The sequence below is a fragment of the Callithrix jacchus genome, chromosome 3 (genome assembly GCF_049354715.1).
Source record: "Callithrix jacchus isolate 240 chromosome 3, calJac240_pri, whole genome shotgun sequence".
NCBI classification, from domain to species: domain Eukaryota; kingdom Metazoa; phylum Chordata; class Mammalia; order Primates; family Cebidae; genus Callithrix; species Callithrix jacchus.
Window position 1 is genome coordinate 120427038 of NC_133504.1, and position 16823 is coordinate 120443860.

At 40.0% G+C, this 16823-nt stretch overlaps 1 protein-coding gene across 1 annotated transcript; it reads right to left on the minus strand.

The window, feature by feature from the left end:
• Nucleotides 1–2190: 2190 nt before the first annotated feature.
• Nucleotides 2191–8577, minus strand: CXCL13 (C-X-C motif chemokine ligand 13). The gene is made up of 4 exons (XM_002745706.7): nucleotides 8468–8577; nucleotides 6563–6695; nucleotides 3456–3536; nucleotides 2191–2588 (listed from the first exon to the last, which is right to left on the minus strand). Exons 1-4 carry the CDS (start codon nucleotides 8529–8531, stop codon nucleotides 2552–2554), a joined length of 315 nt encoding a protein of 104 aa, XP_002745752.2. The 5' UTR covers nucleotides 8532–8577; the 3' UTR covers nucleotides 2191–2551.
• Between the last annotated feature and the right edge of the window lie 8246 nt (nucleotides 8578–16823).

Below are 16823 nucleotides of genomic sequence, written 5' to 3' on the forward strand. Positions count from 1 at the left end.
AGGAATGGGTGCTTGTGTGGTAAGAAACGTGAGTTTTGAAACCCTCACTTGCCCTGCTTTTCTCTCACTTTCCACATTAGCCCACTGCCTTCACGCCACCGGTCGGCTGCCCAGATCCCCCTGGGATTGGACAATACAGGATGAATGTCTCAACCCAGCAAAGGCCTAAACGTCCTGGAGCTTCCACTCTTCCCCTGGTTTTGAAAGGCCCTGAAAAGGAGGGTAGCCAAAGAGGTTTAAGTAAGAAATACATTTAGGGAAGATAAAATTTTAGGCAGTCTAGTGAAGTGATTACGAGCATTTGCTTAGGAGTCAGATGGCCCTGGGTTTGAATTCGGATTTGCCTTTTGCTAGTTATATGATTTGTGGCAAGTACATGCCTCAGTTTCTACTGATGATACCAACCTCCTATAGTGTCAGCACAGTACAGTAGTTAGACATATGGATTCTGGTGCCACACTGCCTGGATTTTAATGCTGGCTTGTCATTTAGAAGCTGCAGCCTCGACCTCCTGGGCTTAAGCAAGCCTCCCTCCTCAGCATCCTGAGTAGCTGGGACTATAGGTGCCCACCACCATGTCCAGCTAGTTTTTTTTTTTTTTTATTTTGTAGAGGCGGGGTATCCTGAGCAAATGACTTAACCACTGTGTCCCAAGTGGGGGTGATAACAGTAGATGCTTCATGTGAATAGAGGTATTTCTCATTTGAGTCTTCCAAATATTTGTCTAACTACATTCTCCAAGGAGACCCAAATCAAATTAAAGAATGAAATGATTCCTGAGGTCTAAACATTGGAGTCTGAAAATGCTACAAGACAGGATCTTAATGACATTGTATCAGGTCTCTCTCTCTGTGTGTGTGTGTTTGTAATTTAAAAGACACTGAATTGTAGACAACAGAAAATATAGTAATTATAGGTGCTTTTCTCCCAATCAATTACCTAATAAAATAAAAATAAATCAAAAAATAAAAAGAAAAGTGAAAGAGGGAGTCAGAGATAGCTTAAAACCTGGGTGAACTGGGAGCAGACCCCCTAAAGCAGTTGGTAAGTTGGGGGGCGGCAAACAGGCAGTGGAGCTCAGTAGTGTGGTGGGATAGCCAGGCTGATGCCAGTGGCAGATGGGGACCAGAGTTCAAGTGTCTTCTTTGTCTGTTGGTCAACTGAATGCAAAACTGTCAAATGAAACATTGGTGACTTTAAGAGTCAATATGACACAGTGAAAATGGGTTTGATAAGAGGTTGAAGTCTGGAGGAAATCACGGTTAGTATGTGGTAGGTAACATTAGAAGGAAGAGGCCCTCATAGCCAAGTATTTCCCACTGTGTTAATATCAGGAATAACTTCACTCACTCTTTGTCAAATGACTTTAGACCATCTGTAAAAGACAAGTGAAATAAAAGAAAAATTAACCTCATAAAATCCTACCTATCTTTATGAAGAATTAGAGAATGTCTAAAATTGAGTAGATGCTATGATAAGAATGAATTGATCACAACATGGTGAAACCCCATCTCTACAAAAAATACAAAAATTAGCTGGGTGTGGTGGTGTGTGCCTGAAGTCCCAACTACTGGAGAGGCTGAGGTGGGAGAATTGCTTGAGCCTGGGAGGTTGAGGCTGCAGTGAGCCATGATTGTGTCACTGCCCTCTAGCTTGAGTGACATAGTAAGACATTGTCTCAAAAAAAAAAAAAGAATAAATTGCTCATTGCTCATAATTAAGTAAAATATTTGCTTTTGCTCAACTTTACTGAATATCATTAGATTTATAGCAATCATTAAAGAATTTGATACCAGAGCCCACCCACCAAAAAAAAAAAAAAGTCAGTGCAAAAGATTTGAGTAAAGGAAGTTTGTCAAAGGCAAATGTGTAAAAGAATACATGTGTACATCACTCTTTAAATGCTTTTCCTGAGTATTCTATGAAGTCTGGGGATCTTCAAATGCTATTAATCTGAGACAGTAAATGTTATAAAGGAACTCTTTAAAAGTAAAAGGACCTCATTCTCTTCCATAGTGAGTTTTTAAGCAGAGGATATCTACAACGTGGATTCCTTTGCCTTTTGACAGACTGAAGTTCATCCGTCTCCCAGGCAGCTTTTTGAGTCTCTTATGGAAGCCTAATTCTCTTAGCATGTAAAATGATTGAAATATATGCCATAATTTTCTTCTTAATTCAAGCCACATGTTCAAATTTGAGGCTTAAATTCCCATTGCTTTATTTTCTAAGAAATTTTTAACATTAAACAACAAGTATTTTTATCAAAATTACCTATATTATTTACAACTGAATGACTATTTTCAAATAAACTTTCCTCCCCAATGGATAGGAATGCAAACTCCAAGTACATAGAATGCTGTGAGTAAAGAAGCTTACGTTTGCCCCATCAGTTTCTAAAGGTTATTTTTACATATAGTCTCATGGTCATTTGTATGGGGAAGTTCTTTTTCCTGGAAACGATTCAACTAAGCACAAAACTAAAATCCAGAGCAGGGATAAGGGAAGAATGCAGATGTTCTTAGTGGAAATATCACCATCAGGGAATCTTCTCTTAAACACTGGAAGTGGTAGAGTTGGAATCCTTTTTTCTGTGAAGCAGAAACAAAAACAAAATTGTCATGTTTAGAGAAACACAGGAAACTGGCTTTGTCTGGAGATACCAGGTAAGGACTATCATGCATACTGGCTTCTAATTTAATTTGCTGGGCTGCTGGAATGAGCTAACCCTACTCCATCTGATAAGCAATAATGATGGAAAACAGCCATTTGTTTTAGTGAGAGACTGTGTTAAAGAAAAACTTCTCTTCCTGGGTCTGCGAGGGGTGTAGTTTCAAAGGCAGGATTTTCTCAGCTCTGGCTCCATCGGAAATATAAAAGTTCTTTGTCTGAGTTTCCTGCACTTGGGCTAGGTAGAGAAAACAGATGGGCTCCTTTGTTCAAAAAGCCCACCAAAAGCTCCCTGGAGGAGGGGGCTCTGCTGTGGACCAAGTAGCCAATCTGGTATCAGAGTCAAAGATGAATCACTCCAGAGGAAGTTTGAAAGAACTCCTCTCATTGGACGAGAACATGAATGGGAGGGAATAACTTAAGGTTTAAAAATCCTGCTGCTCCCTCCCTGTACGGATTCCTTCTCTGGATCCCCTCCCACAGCAGCATGGGAGCTGTCTTTCTCTCCCTCTCTCTTTCCGCAAAACTCTTTGGGTCCATGATATTTATTTGAATGGCAAACTCACCGCACCTCCAGGCCGTTTCCCCATTCTTGGGGTTATTAACAGGTAAAGGCCAAGAACCTTTTCCAGCTGGGAGGGAGCTGGGAGGGTCTTTGTGATGCCCCTCCCCCTGTTGCATTAGGAGCTCCTCGTAAGTTCAAACTGGTTCCCTATTTTGACTGCCCAGGAAAGGGAAACTCCTCGGTACAAGTTGGAATCTGAAAGCCCTTGTTATGCCTGACTTACTTTTTCAAGTTTTTCATTATTTTTTGTATCCATTCAGCTCGAGGGTTCAGGCACACAACTGACTTGTTCTTCTTCCAGATTCTGGGGGAAAATAAAAATTAAATAACGCAGTGTCATATTTTAGTCAATCCTATACTTTTAATAAAGAAAAGAGTTGGGTATGAAAATATTTATTCCTAGATGAAGTGAAATTGGAGCTGCATAGTTTTGGCTCTGGAATAGGTGATTTGCAGCATGGGGTCAGAGGAATAAGAAAACAACCATTTGTGGACCAGTATGTGTGAGCTGGTGGGGTTGAATATAGAGCTAAGAGAGCCTCACATGTCAGAGGTTAGTGTTTTGTTGATAACCTTTATGTGTGTTGGAGAACAACCAACTGGTTGACTCCGAGATTGGCTCACTTCTGAAGTTATATCACAATATCTTTAGAATGTGCTTATCTGTTGCATTGCATTTGAGAGAACAAAATAAGCTATAGAGAACACCCTCTTGAGAACCTGAATTTCACTGGAAATAAAAAATCAGTGCAATTTCACACAGGGGGCATGCTGCAGAGCAGATAGCTTGGAGTGACATCTGCATTTTGTCAAATTACCACTAAGATTTTTCCTGCTCTAAGACATTAAGCAATAGCAAAAGTGGCAATGATAGTTAATAGTTAATATTTATCAAGTACTTTTAACACACCAGGCACTATGCTTAGCAGGTAACATGGATTGTTTCAATTCATTTTACAAAAATCCTTTGTTGGAGAAACTATTATTTCCTTATCTTTTGATGATGAACTTAATGCTTACAGAATTTAAAAAACTTGTTCAAGATTGTACAACAAATACATGATACAGCAGGATGCAAAACCCACATTTTTAGTCACTGTTTTTCATGAGCAGGACCTGAGTGGTTACCAAGTGCCAGACATAGCTTTATCTGCCGTGGAAAAGTGAGGTCTCTTAGACAGCAGAAAACTGGGAGACTCTACCCTCTATTGGTGTGAACTCAAAGAAAACACAATTTCCTGATATATCATTTATCTTAGCTATAAAATGATGAACAGCCACCATCATGTTAGCTCATGCCTGTAATCCCAGAACTTTGGGAGGGTGAGGTGGGTGGATTTCTTGAGGCCAGGAGTTTAAGACTAGCCAGGTAACTTAATGAGACCTCATCTCTATGAAAATTAAAAAACTAGCTGGGCATGGTGGTGTGCACCTGTAGTCCCAGCTACTCAGGAAGCTGAGGAGGGAGACTTGCTTGAACCCAGGAGGTCGAGGCTGCTGTGAGCCATGATTGTGCCACTCCACTCCAGGGCAAGAGTGAGATTCTGTCTCAAAAAAAAAAAAAAAAAAAACCCAAAAAACCCCAAAACTCCAAACAAAACAAAAAAGACAAACAGCAAGGATCCATCCAATTAACTTTGAAACTCCACCTTTGCAAGTAAATCTTAGAGAGATGAAAGAGCATGGAACAGTTGGGCTTTCAGGCAGACATTTCCAATTAGGTTTCTGAGTTCATGATGGAATAATAACATACCAGGTATTTCTGACCCTCTGGACTCACAGTATTTTCACCTCTGACTGGCATGAATTTCTCATAATAATTTGAAATTTTCATTTCTCTATCTGGCTTAAATTCAGAAATGCGGAATTTGATGAAAAGATGTGAAATCAGATTTTAGTCATTTCAAAACAATCAAAGTTAAAGCAGAGAAAATTAAGGTGCATTACCTTCCTTGATTGAGAGGCAAGAGACTTGAGCCATGACAGAGGAAATGGAATTAAAAGAAAGGGGTCCCAGTTTTCTAAACAGCCAAAGAACTGCTCCCAAATAGGTCGTGGCTAGACCTCACATCTCTAAGTTTGAGGGCAATCATTGTAGTTAGTTAGAATTGTTATTGTTAAAGACATTAGTGAAATGCCTTTTTAGTGAAACATACAATGCCTTTATAGTGAAAAATTTCCACATGCACTTTTGATATCCCATGTTTCAACTGGTCCAAGGCCCCAAGCACTGATAACAAAATGTGACAAACAAAAAGTAGCTGCTCAGAAACACTGCAAAAATCTAAAGAGGCCCATGGGAAGAGCTACTAATGAACGCCAAGTCAGGGATGCCCTGTGAAAGACGCTGTGCCTAATACTTCAAGGTGCTGTGAACAAGAGGCTTTGGAATGGGGAAAATGTGAGTGTGGTCCTGGCTAATGGACTTTCTAATCCTTTCTGATGGTATGTCTCAGGCAGTTTGTTAACCTTCCTAAGCCTCAGCTGAGAAGGGGTTCCCACCGCTGCAGAAGTCTTACCTGCAGACCCTGACTCAACGACGGATGAATGAATGTACTCTCACACCATTACAGTGTTTCAGGTGAGCTAGGGCTGGCCATTGCTGCTTTCAGAGGGCGAAATGCAACCAATCGACCCAGACCCTCTGTCTGTACACACTTTTATTCATAACAGAGGTTCTAAGTTAACACGCTTGTAGATAATCAGCATGGTTAAAAGAATGAAGAGAATGGTTTTATGACTGACAAAAGCTTTAGGTTTTGGGGCCCAGAGTAATTGCTATTAACAGGCGATTCCCCGTTGATCTTCCTGGGAGAGGAGAAAGATCAAAGTGGAATTTCCCAGCACAAAATTAACATGAGTAAACAGAGTGGAGAGACATGGGTGTGGGGTAAGGCCTTTGATTATCTCTATCTCTCCCTAACTTAGTGGACTGGCTGGCCATCTTTGGCCTGCCCAAAACCTTTTGGCCTTCCAAAAGGTTTAAGACTACTCTATAACTTTCCCTAATATATCTTTAATATTTTCTGTAATATTTTGCCAACCACCTCGAGTGAATCTCAACACTCAGCATATAAGGAACAATAAACTTACCTTAATAAAGTGGTTGAATAAATAAAATGAGTATGTGCATGTAAAGCACTTAGCTCAGGGCTGCCACAAAGTAAGCTCTTAATTATTAATAATTCTCATTAGTTTGAGAATTTTTAGCAACACTCAAGTAAATCTCTTTTGACATTCTTGAGTAAGACTACCATATGGTAACATTTGATCAAATTTCGTTGGGAGAAAGAAATCTTATTTATTTATTTATTTATTTATGAAACTTACATGATTTCTTTCCTTGGACAACCATGCCCACGGGGCAAGATTTGAATTCGATCAATGAGGGTTAGGGGGATAAAGGCTGAGGTCTCTTGGACACATTTACACCTCAAGTTTGTGTTATGGACCTCCAGAATACCTGTAAACACAGAATCAGTTATTTTAATCCATTGGCATGTAATTCACAATGAGAATTTAATTTAGTAATTAAACTTTCATACTGTACATTTGAAGATTTAAAAGTTCCAAGTCAGTGATTCCACCCATATGTCTTTCTTTTGTATATTTCTGCTTGTCCTGGCTTGAGTATTTTCAAATGTTTTCTACCAAAATGTTAAAAATAAAATTAGCTTTTAGACCAGGCACGGCGGTTTACACCTAAAATTCCAGCACTTTGGGAGGCCAAAGTGGGAGGATTACTTGAGCCCAGGAGTTTGAGACTAACTTGAACAACAAAGGGAGACTCCATCTCAAAAAACAAATAAATAAAGCAAAACAAAACAAAAATTAGCTTGAAAAAAAAAACAGCACTTTTTGAAATTTGTGATAGCATTATCTTTGTACTCAGGTGAATGTCCACATAATAAAATTTGAGAACAGCCTCTGTAGGGACTTACATACAACTCAGTTATAATTAATGCAATATAAAATCAATGGATCATCTTCCCTCCCAACACATAAAAACCGAGGACATGACCTGGCTCTAGAGTCCTGGGAGCAATAACATGCTGGAACAGAGTTTTCTCTATCAGACTCTCCGTCATCCTCCCCTTCCCTCTCAGAAAATGCCACAGACATTTTTGTTTAATATGTTGGCCCCTCCATCTGGGTTACAAATTATTACCAAACAAAATACAATCATAAAAATTCAAAACTCTTTTTATTTAACAAAAGTGATTAATACTGGATAGGTGCCATTAGTACCCATCTCATGAGTTTTAACGGGATCTAATGAAATCTAAGCAAACATTTATCAGATATTTTCTATCCAGCCTACTACAGTGCTTGACATGCATTTATAAATAAAAAGGCTCAACTCTTAAGATGTGTACAATTTAGTAGGGGAAACAAGCAAACAAAAACGATAATGCTACAACGGAAGGTTGTATTGCGTGCAACATCTGACCTGGTGCTGAGAAGAGGATGTACTAAGAGCTCCCTCTGCCAGGAGCCCTGGGAAAGCCTCATGGCGGATGCAAGAAGTTTGAGTCTTGAAGAGTGAAAATAACATGTGAAGCAAAATTAAAACTGGGAGAGAAACCCCCTCTCTGTTTTAATAACAAAAATCTGGTCTTCTAAACCTGAACAGAAGCCTTCTTTTTGCACATGTATCCATTCCTTCAACCACATAAAAACTTACTACTTCAACTGAATATTTATCTATTTACACAAAGCCGCCCACTTAGCCTTGGAAGTCTGCTTCTTTGCAAAATGTGTGTAAATACCCCTGGTGTACTGACAAGGGTGTACTTGACATCAGATCTAACCGTGTGGAATTGAATGAAGCATGTTCACTGCAAGAGACCAGTAGAGTTTAATAATCTTTAAATCCTATATAGGGTTTGGTCAGAGTGGGTAACTTTGAGAGACAGAACAAAGAAGAGCTACATGTAAAGAATTATGTATAGCAGGAATGGAATCTGAAAAAGGCCAGGAATATATAAGCCAATATAATTTGCATGGATATTGGACTTCTGGTATCTCTTTTTCCTATGAATAAAAATCTTATAAATATTTCCAGTTTTGAAGAGTTAAATTTCTAAACACCTTACTTTGAGAAATCTAGAAGCAACAGAGCAGTCTTTCCCTCCCTTTAGTTGGACTTCCTGCAATTTGTAATTGAAAGAAAATTGAAGTGGTTAAAGACTATTTCTGTTCAACAAACAGTAAAACATAAGTGAAAGTTCTCACCTTGAACTGGGGAAAGGCTGCTGATCAGCAGCATGAGAAGCAGAGATGCCAAGATGAAATTCATTCTGTCTGGAGGTAGAGTTCAGACTTGAGCTCTGAGTCCAGGCTGTGGGTTTGCAGTACCAGAGACTCCTATTTATTTACACCAGTAAGGGCCCTCCCACTGCCTTTGTCTCCAGTAGGTCAGCTGCATCATCAGTTTTAAAAGCCCCCAAATATTGCTGAGCTTGCTTTTTTAAAAACTTCTCTTGCAAACTTTATAAATTTGTTTCGAAGCACTATAATAAAATATTTCTTGAAAATGTGAACTGTAAGTGCCAGAGATGCTGGAGAAATCTGAGGATGGGGAGAAAGAAAAATCTATCCATTTGGAAGCTCCGAGGCACTGTCTTTAGCAGCGCTATTGGTGATGGTGGCTTTGATTGCTTCTCTCAGAGCAGGGTGAGCCAGGTTTCTCAGTGGCATTCGATATGTCACTAAACTGGGGACTCCATCGAGCACATCACATCCATAGCATCTGGAAGGGATTCCAGCCTTCGGTAGGTGCTCAGTAAATATTTGCACACCAAATGAATGTCTCTTTATATACAGATCCTAATGCTGATTATGCTATTGATGTTCCTACCAGTCATTTCCACCTCCTATTTTACTATCTGGAATATATGATTACTTATATAATCTGACCATCATGGAATTCTTAGAGGGGGCAGTTGGTGTCCCCTCCTTTGTGTGTCTGTGTCTGCATGTAGGGAGGGAGACAACAGCCTTAAGGAAGAAAATCTCTCTGGCTGTCATGTGCAAGTCCATGAGCTTGAAAACCATGTGGCTGGGGAGGGAGTCTTTAGAACTATAATAGACGGTGAACTCCATCTTACAGTCTGTTTGACATAAGCACATGTGAAATTTGGTTTTGATCCCACCATCTAGTCCATGGGGACGATCAGCTCACAGCCTATCTCATTTTCTGGGAGCTCTTTGATTAAAATAAAAGGAGATCGACAGTGGCTAGTCTGGCCTAGAGTACCACTAAATTGTGCTGGAAGTAGACAAGGATGATGTATCAAACCAGACCCACTGAACTGCTAAGAAATCAGAGCTTTGAGCTTCTTGGCATGATTTCCTAAATAACTTGTTTTTTGCTAATCAATTGGCATTGTGAATGTCTAGCATCCCAGGTGCTCCAGTATGTATGGGGGTGGAGGTGGAGGAGTGGGAATGCCACACAATGGTCACATATACACAGTTCTCCAGTCACCCTGATAGGGCACTCATCCATCTTGAGGCAGCCCATTCTATTGTTTGGCCATTCTAGTTAGGAATTTCTTCCTTATGCATATGTGAAAGCTGCTTCCCTAGTAGTTTGCTTATGCTTGTGTTGTGATAAGGGGTTGAATTAGGACAAAATTCAACCCCTAATCATAACACAAAACAATTCTAAACACTTTTGTATGAGATGGCAATCCAAATATATGAAGGCAGGATGTGTCAGATGCGTCCTCTGCAAAGCAGATGCTGAGATGGACATTGGAATAAAAGAAAGTTATTCAGAACACCTCCTGTGATAGAAGGAGGAAAGAGGCAGAATTGGGCAGGGGAAGACTCAGATTGCAGTGCTGATTTGACGAAGTCTACAACAACTCACTGGGGAGCTCCAGAGGAAAGATTGTTTATTAGAGGGGTCCACAGTGGGCAGAAATGTCTGTACTCTGCTACCCCTGCCATGCTTGGTCCTTAGCATGGTCTCTGGTTGAAAGCTGAAGCAGAGCCTGAGGAAGTTATCAGTGGAGGCTGTCAGCTAACTGCACTCCTTGCCATTGGCCAGCAAGTTATTTCTTTAAGGGAGAGTTGAGTAGGGTACCTCTGAGTGTCACTCAGGGTTATAAACTAGAGGTTAACATCACTAAGTGTGAGCTCACCCTGGCAATGACTTTGGACGGGTCACTTAATTTCTCTATGCCTCATATTGACCACTTTCCATATGAGGATAATATGAAAATATGAATTCCAAAGGATTGTTTGGAGAATGAAAGCTTATATGTAAAGTGTTAGGCTGAGTACTGGCACGTAGAATGTATTCAATAAATAGCCTGCTTGTCTGTCTAACTACCTAATCTGCTCAGGAAAAAAAAACCACAAAAAACTGCTCCATTGCCTGTAGATATCTCAACATAAGGTTTAGGGATTTAACTTTTCAATCCATCCATCCATAAAAGATCTTACTAACTTCCACTCCAAAACTCACTTCAAAAATAAATATCCCTATTTCTTTGAATTTATAAGTTTGAAACTCACTCACCATCTTGATTTACCTTTTTGAAACCTGTTGATCTTTTCCATTTTTCCTTATAAATTATAACTACCTTCCGTTTTCCTTCCCCATCACCCTCTCTGACTCACAGCTACCAACATGCATATACTTGCATGCACACATCTGAACATTATACTACCCAAGTATGGCTTTGCGAATACAAGCTAGAGGAAGTCCATTACCTCCTTTGTCCTAGCACTATTCTTCTATTAATACATTCCTAGACTGAATAACATTATTCTAGTCACTTATATTGAGTTGGTAGGCAATAACATTCCTGTTTTTGAAAATGGTCAATTTCATACAGTGTCTAATTCATTTTACTCTTGTGTGATATGATCTTGAGACTCATTTTAATTTTGCCTCTAAGTACTATATATTTTCTTGTGAGAGCAAAAAAGCAAGAGTGATGCCGACAAGAACTGAAAGGGTGTAGGGACGAAGGTACCTGAAAGAGGGCTTTGAATAAACCTAGGAAACTTGGTTTAGACTGGCTGCTATTAAAAATAGTGCCACCAAGTTAAGGAACTAATTCCAGAACAATTCTTAAATCTGATTTTAGTTTCTTTAATGCCCAGAGTTCTGGATTTAGCTTATTTGGATCAAGAAGCCTTATCCATGTCAGCCCCAAGATGGGGCTGGAGGTTGGGCATCTCTCTGATAGCCAGACGATTCTAGAAGTTTCAAGTCCAACACTCCACGATACCATCTTATGGTAGGGGTATAAATTTCAAGAACTCTGAAGCCAAGAAAAAAGATACTTAAACAAATAGATTTAAAACTCAAATGGAAACAATTTATTTTTAAAATGACTTTTATAGATACCCTTGTTTAGAAACATAGAATGTATAACTTGGTTTATAACAAACCTGATTCTATCATCAGATACAGAAAATGAGAAAATTATGGGGAAGATTTTTTTTTTGTTTCACTTTGGAATCAAATCAGATTTTCTTTCCAGACCCAAGAATAACTGGATAATTTAGTACCTTGGTACTTAAATTGTGATCCAAGGACTGGCATCATTGACTTCACCCGAGAGCTAATTTAAAATGTAGAATCTCTCAGATCCTGCATTCTAACAAGATTCCCAGGTGGTCTGAATGCATGGGCCTGGTCTAACATAAGCTACATAGTTTGCTGTGAGATGCTATTTCTGGATAAATATATTAATCATATTCAAATTATCTTCAGAGATATGTTTGGACAAGTCATTTCCTCAGAAAATGAGGATATCTTAGATATCTAAGATATTTTAGTGAAAGTGGACAGGACAAATCCACTCTAGATCACTGACATCTAAGTACAGAGCAGTCACAAGAAGGAAACTCTCAAGATATCAAAAAGCAAACTGTCACTAAAGCAACGAGATGGCATAATTGACCAAAGCATCTGACAATCTAGGTAGCCAACAGGTATTGAAGGGTTAATGGTAGAGTTTCACAGTGATTAAAAGAATAAAATCCTTTTACTTTCAAAGTAGTTTGTAGTAGGACATAAGACAAATGTCACGGTGACAAAATTGAGAACATTTTCTCTCATGCCACTCAACTAGAAAATAAAAACGGCCGGGCGCGGTGGGGCTCAAGCCTGTAATCCCAGCACTTTGGGAGGCCGAGGTGGGTGGATCACGAGGTCAAGAGATCAAGACCATCCTGGTCAACATGGTGAAACCCCGTCTCTACTAAAGATACAAAAAATTAGCTGGGCATGGTGGCACGTGCCTGTAATCCCAGCTACTCAGGAGGCTGAGGCAGGAGAATTGCCTGAACCCAGGAGGCAGAGGTTGCGGTGAGCCGAGATCGTACCATTGCACTCCAGCCTGGGTAACAAGAGCGAAACTCCGTCTCAAAAAAAAAAAAGAAAATAAAAACTTACTGTATCCTGTTAACATGTTTTAACCTGCTGAACATCTGACATCTGTTTGCTTCCATATAACTTTCAACACAATAGAAAAGAATTATAACCTTGGGGGTGAGAGCTCAGGCTCTGAAATCAGACTGGCTGGGTTTGTATCCTGACTTCAACATTTCTTTGCCTTGTTAACTTCCCCAAGCCACTAGTATCAGTAACACCATCTCAGGGGATTGTGTAGGTTACATAATAGTGCTTGGAAAATGCTTTATTCAGTATTGGGCAAATAGCAAACACTTCAATAAATGTTAGCTGTTTTTTCTTTAACCTTTGTGAAAACGCAAAATGTAAAGTATGTAAAAAGGCAACTTTGCTTAGTTTGCAAGTGCAGCTCCTGATGTGAATTAAAATGTCACTTAGGTTTCCATTAGGCACATAGGTGATACCCTGAGTTTATGACTCCAGAGTCCTCTGGTTAAAAAGCTGTTCTTTGACATTGATATCCACACCTTGTTTTTACCTACTCTCCTCAGAAAATACTTATAGAGGTTTGTGTTTCGTACAAATGTACTGAAGTTTTACACGGGGTGGGGGGGGGTGTTTTATTTTTTTGTCATCACTTTCTTTTTATTTTATATTTTAAAAACAGCTTATTGAGGAATAATTGATATAAAAAGAACTGCACGTATTCAATGTGTGCAATTGGATGCGTCTGGACAATGCAAACCCTGTGCCTTTTGCCATCATTTTCATCTTGAGCGAGCTGCTTTCAACGGGCTATTTTTTGTCACACCTTGATTTCAAGACCTATACCTGCAGAAAAGACATTTTTCAAAGGCAATTTAATTCAAACCCAACTTAAATGCAGGGAATCCCATACATACCTCAAACCGAAAGCTATAGCCTCTTAGGGTGGTGATTCCCCAAGAGACTGCTAGGTGGCAGCATTACTTACAGAAACAGTTTGCAGGAAGGGAAAGGTCTATTCTCAGGTAAAGAAGACCCTGCCTGTGTGTTGACCAGAAGGGCTGTGTTGCATTATTTCAACATTCAAATTATTTATTTGATTTGGCTTATTGCTTTAAAAACATTGTGAGGTTTGAGATTTTTGATTAGGCTGAAACATTAATGAAGGAGGGGAGGAAAAAACCCCTAAAAATCTGAAATAATCCAACAAATTCTTGCCCAAATCCAACTTTTTATTCCTGTGGCTGCAAAATGAGATTGCACATTAGTCCTCTGGCATGAGATCATACTAGGCCTCAGCAGTGGCTGGGCTTGAACCTTCTGTGATTAGAAAGATTTTTGAGAACAGTGAGGCCCCTACATGCCAACGTCAAAGTGATCAAGCAATTCTGCTTCTGCTTTTAAAGCATGGTGCATGCAGGATGCATTAGTAAAATACTCGTCTTGTTTCTCCTCTACTGATTCTATAATGTAATCATATGTCATCATATATAATCGTATGTCATTTGGATAATAAGTCATCATCTGCTTTTTTCATTCAGCATATATTTATGTTATAACCATGAATAGAGACTGGACATTATAAATAAGAGTCATTTTCCAGCAAGAGAACCCTTATGCAATTTTGAAAGTTTTTGGCATATCACTTTGTTCCCTTAATATCTGCTAATCCTCAAACCTCAGGCGCCTCCAAGAAATCTTCTCAGTCTCATATTGCTTTGCTCTTTTTTCTCCTCTTCATCTAACTAGTTATTCTGCTGCTCCTCTCACTGTGTACTCTCTCCCTAGGCATGTGGGTCTCTTCCCAGGCCTTCAAGTTTACATGTAAGTCCACTCACATTGGTATCTATCTACTCAATAGTCTACTTACTGGTCATTTCTTCATAGAGGCCTCCTAGACACTTCTAACTAATCATATTATTCCCAAGCTGAACTTAGTTTCCTTAAATCCTACTCTATCTCCAATATTCCAAGTCTTAGCAAATGGTATCATCATTCACCCAGTTGCTCAAAAAACTTGCTTAGAAACCAGGGAAGTTATCTTGAACTCCTTCATTGCCTTTAATCCCCATAGCTATTTGGTCTCTAAGAGCTGGCACTTGAATATCTTAAAATATCTTGACTTTGTTCACTTTTCTCCCATTTCACTGCTAGGAACTATTCCTAGCCACCATCGTCCAACTACTAAAATAGCTTCTAACTGCTCTTTTTCCATCCCCATTCCCAATCCACTTTCCACGCAGCAGCCACAGCCATCTTCTCAAAACACAAAGCTCCTTGTGTCTTTGCTGTGCTGCAAAGGCTTCCCACTGTTTCCTGTGTGGATAAGTCCTTCGTGTATCCTGGTGCTCTCTCCAACTTCCTCTCCTGCCTCATCCCTTTGCTGTCCACTCCAGTTCTCGCAGGTGGAGTGGAGCACTCTTTGCAATCACTCTGCCCACCACTAGGGGCCTGAAGTTCACAGATTGAATATCTTCTCCAAGGACTCCAATTTATATTCCAAATGAATACAGTAGGCTTTCCTTATCCATAGGGTTCCACTTCTGTGCATCCAACAAACTGTGAATCAAAAATATTTGAAAAAGACTGTCTGTTCTGAACACGTACAGACTTTTTTCTTATCATTATTCCCTAAACAATATAACCATTTACATAGCATTTACATTGTATTAGGTATTATAACTAATCTAGAGATGATTTAAACTATACAGGAGGATGTGCCAGAGTATATACAAATACTATGCCATTTTATATCAGAGACTTGAGTATCTATGGATTCTGATATCCACGGGAGTCCTGCAACCAATCCTCATGGATACCGAGGAAGGTACATTGGCAATACCTAGATATTGTTAATGTTTTTCCCTCTAGCTCTACTCCTAAGACTCCACTTTTATTTATCTTCAGTAATAGTGTTGGAGCTGGCCGGGTGTGGTGGCTCATGCCTATAATCTCAGCACTTTGCGGGGCTGAAGCAGGTGGATCACCTGAGGTCAGGAGTTTGAGACCAGCCTGGCCAATATGGTGAAACCCCGTCTCTACTAAAAATACAAAAATTAGCCAGGTGTAGTGGTGGCCACCTGTTATCCTGATACTCTGGAGACTGAGGCAGGAAAAACTGCTTGAATCTGGGAGGCAGAGGTTGCAGTGAGCCAAGATCACGCCATTGCACTCCCACCTGGGAGAAATTCCATCTCAAAAAAGAAAACAAAATTGTGGTGGGGCTGGGCCAAAAATGGGGCATGGATATTTTCAAAGCTTAGAGTTGGGCAACACCTCACATTCCTTCTGTAGACTGTGTTCCCTCTGGAGTCTCAATGTGTTAGTGTATAATGAAGAAATTTTTTTTTGCAATAATCTGCCACTCTACTATATTGCCTCTCCCTTTCTGAAGGTGTAGCTTCTCCCATGAGAATCTTCCAGGTTCTATAACATCTTTTTGAGAATCTTCCAAATTCTATAACATCTTTGACACTTTTTGTTATTCAAATAGTCTTGTCTCTTTGTTGAATAAATTTCCATATTTGATTCAAAGCTCTTCTCTCTTCCAGCTAACATAGATGAAAACTTTGACTACAGAGGCTTGGAGTGGGTGAGAAAAGCATAGTCTGGTTGTTCTATACTTCCCCTTCCCTCTTCTAGGCACTGACAGGGAAGAAGGGATGGGGGATGGAATGGTTATATTTCATGGCAAGAAGTACCCACTCAGCCCTGTTACTCCCCACTGCTCTCTGTTAACTTTATGGATGTGGATGGATCTCTCTGCAGAATCTCCCTAATACAATGCAAATCAATATGGCAGACTCGATTCTGAATCAACCCCTTCTGCAAATCTTCAGCTGCTACCGCAGGGGCACACTCCACAGCCCCTTGTTGCTGGGATCGCCTTGCTCCATGCCAGTCCTTTTGGAGGTGGAACACTGGCAAGACAAGCAAGCCTGGTCATCTCTTGCAGTGTCCACATGACCCACAGAAGACTTGCTCTGCCAGACAGTAGACAAACAGGATGTCTCCATGGTACCTCTTTTCTCAGCTCCTTGTCTTCCTGCCTCCCCTTCTCCAAGCTCCAATGACATCAAGCACTCTGCTGCTTTAGTGGCTTGCCAAAGTTCAGAAGAGAAAGGAAAAGGCAGGGATTCACTTACACACTTGGTAATCTTGCAGAGCTCTCTCATGTCTCCTCGTTGTCTCCTTACACTGCTGGTGGTGGGCAGGTGCCTCTTGGTA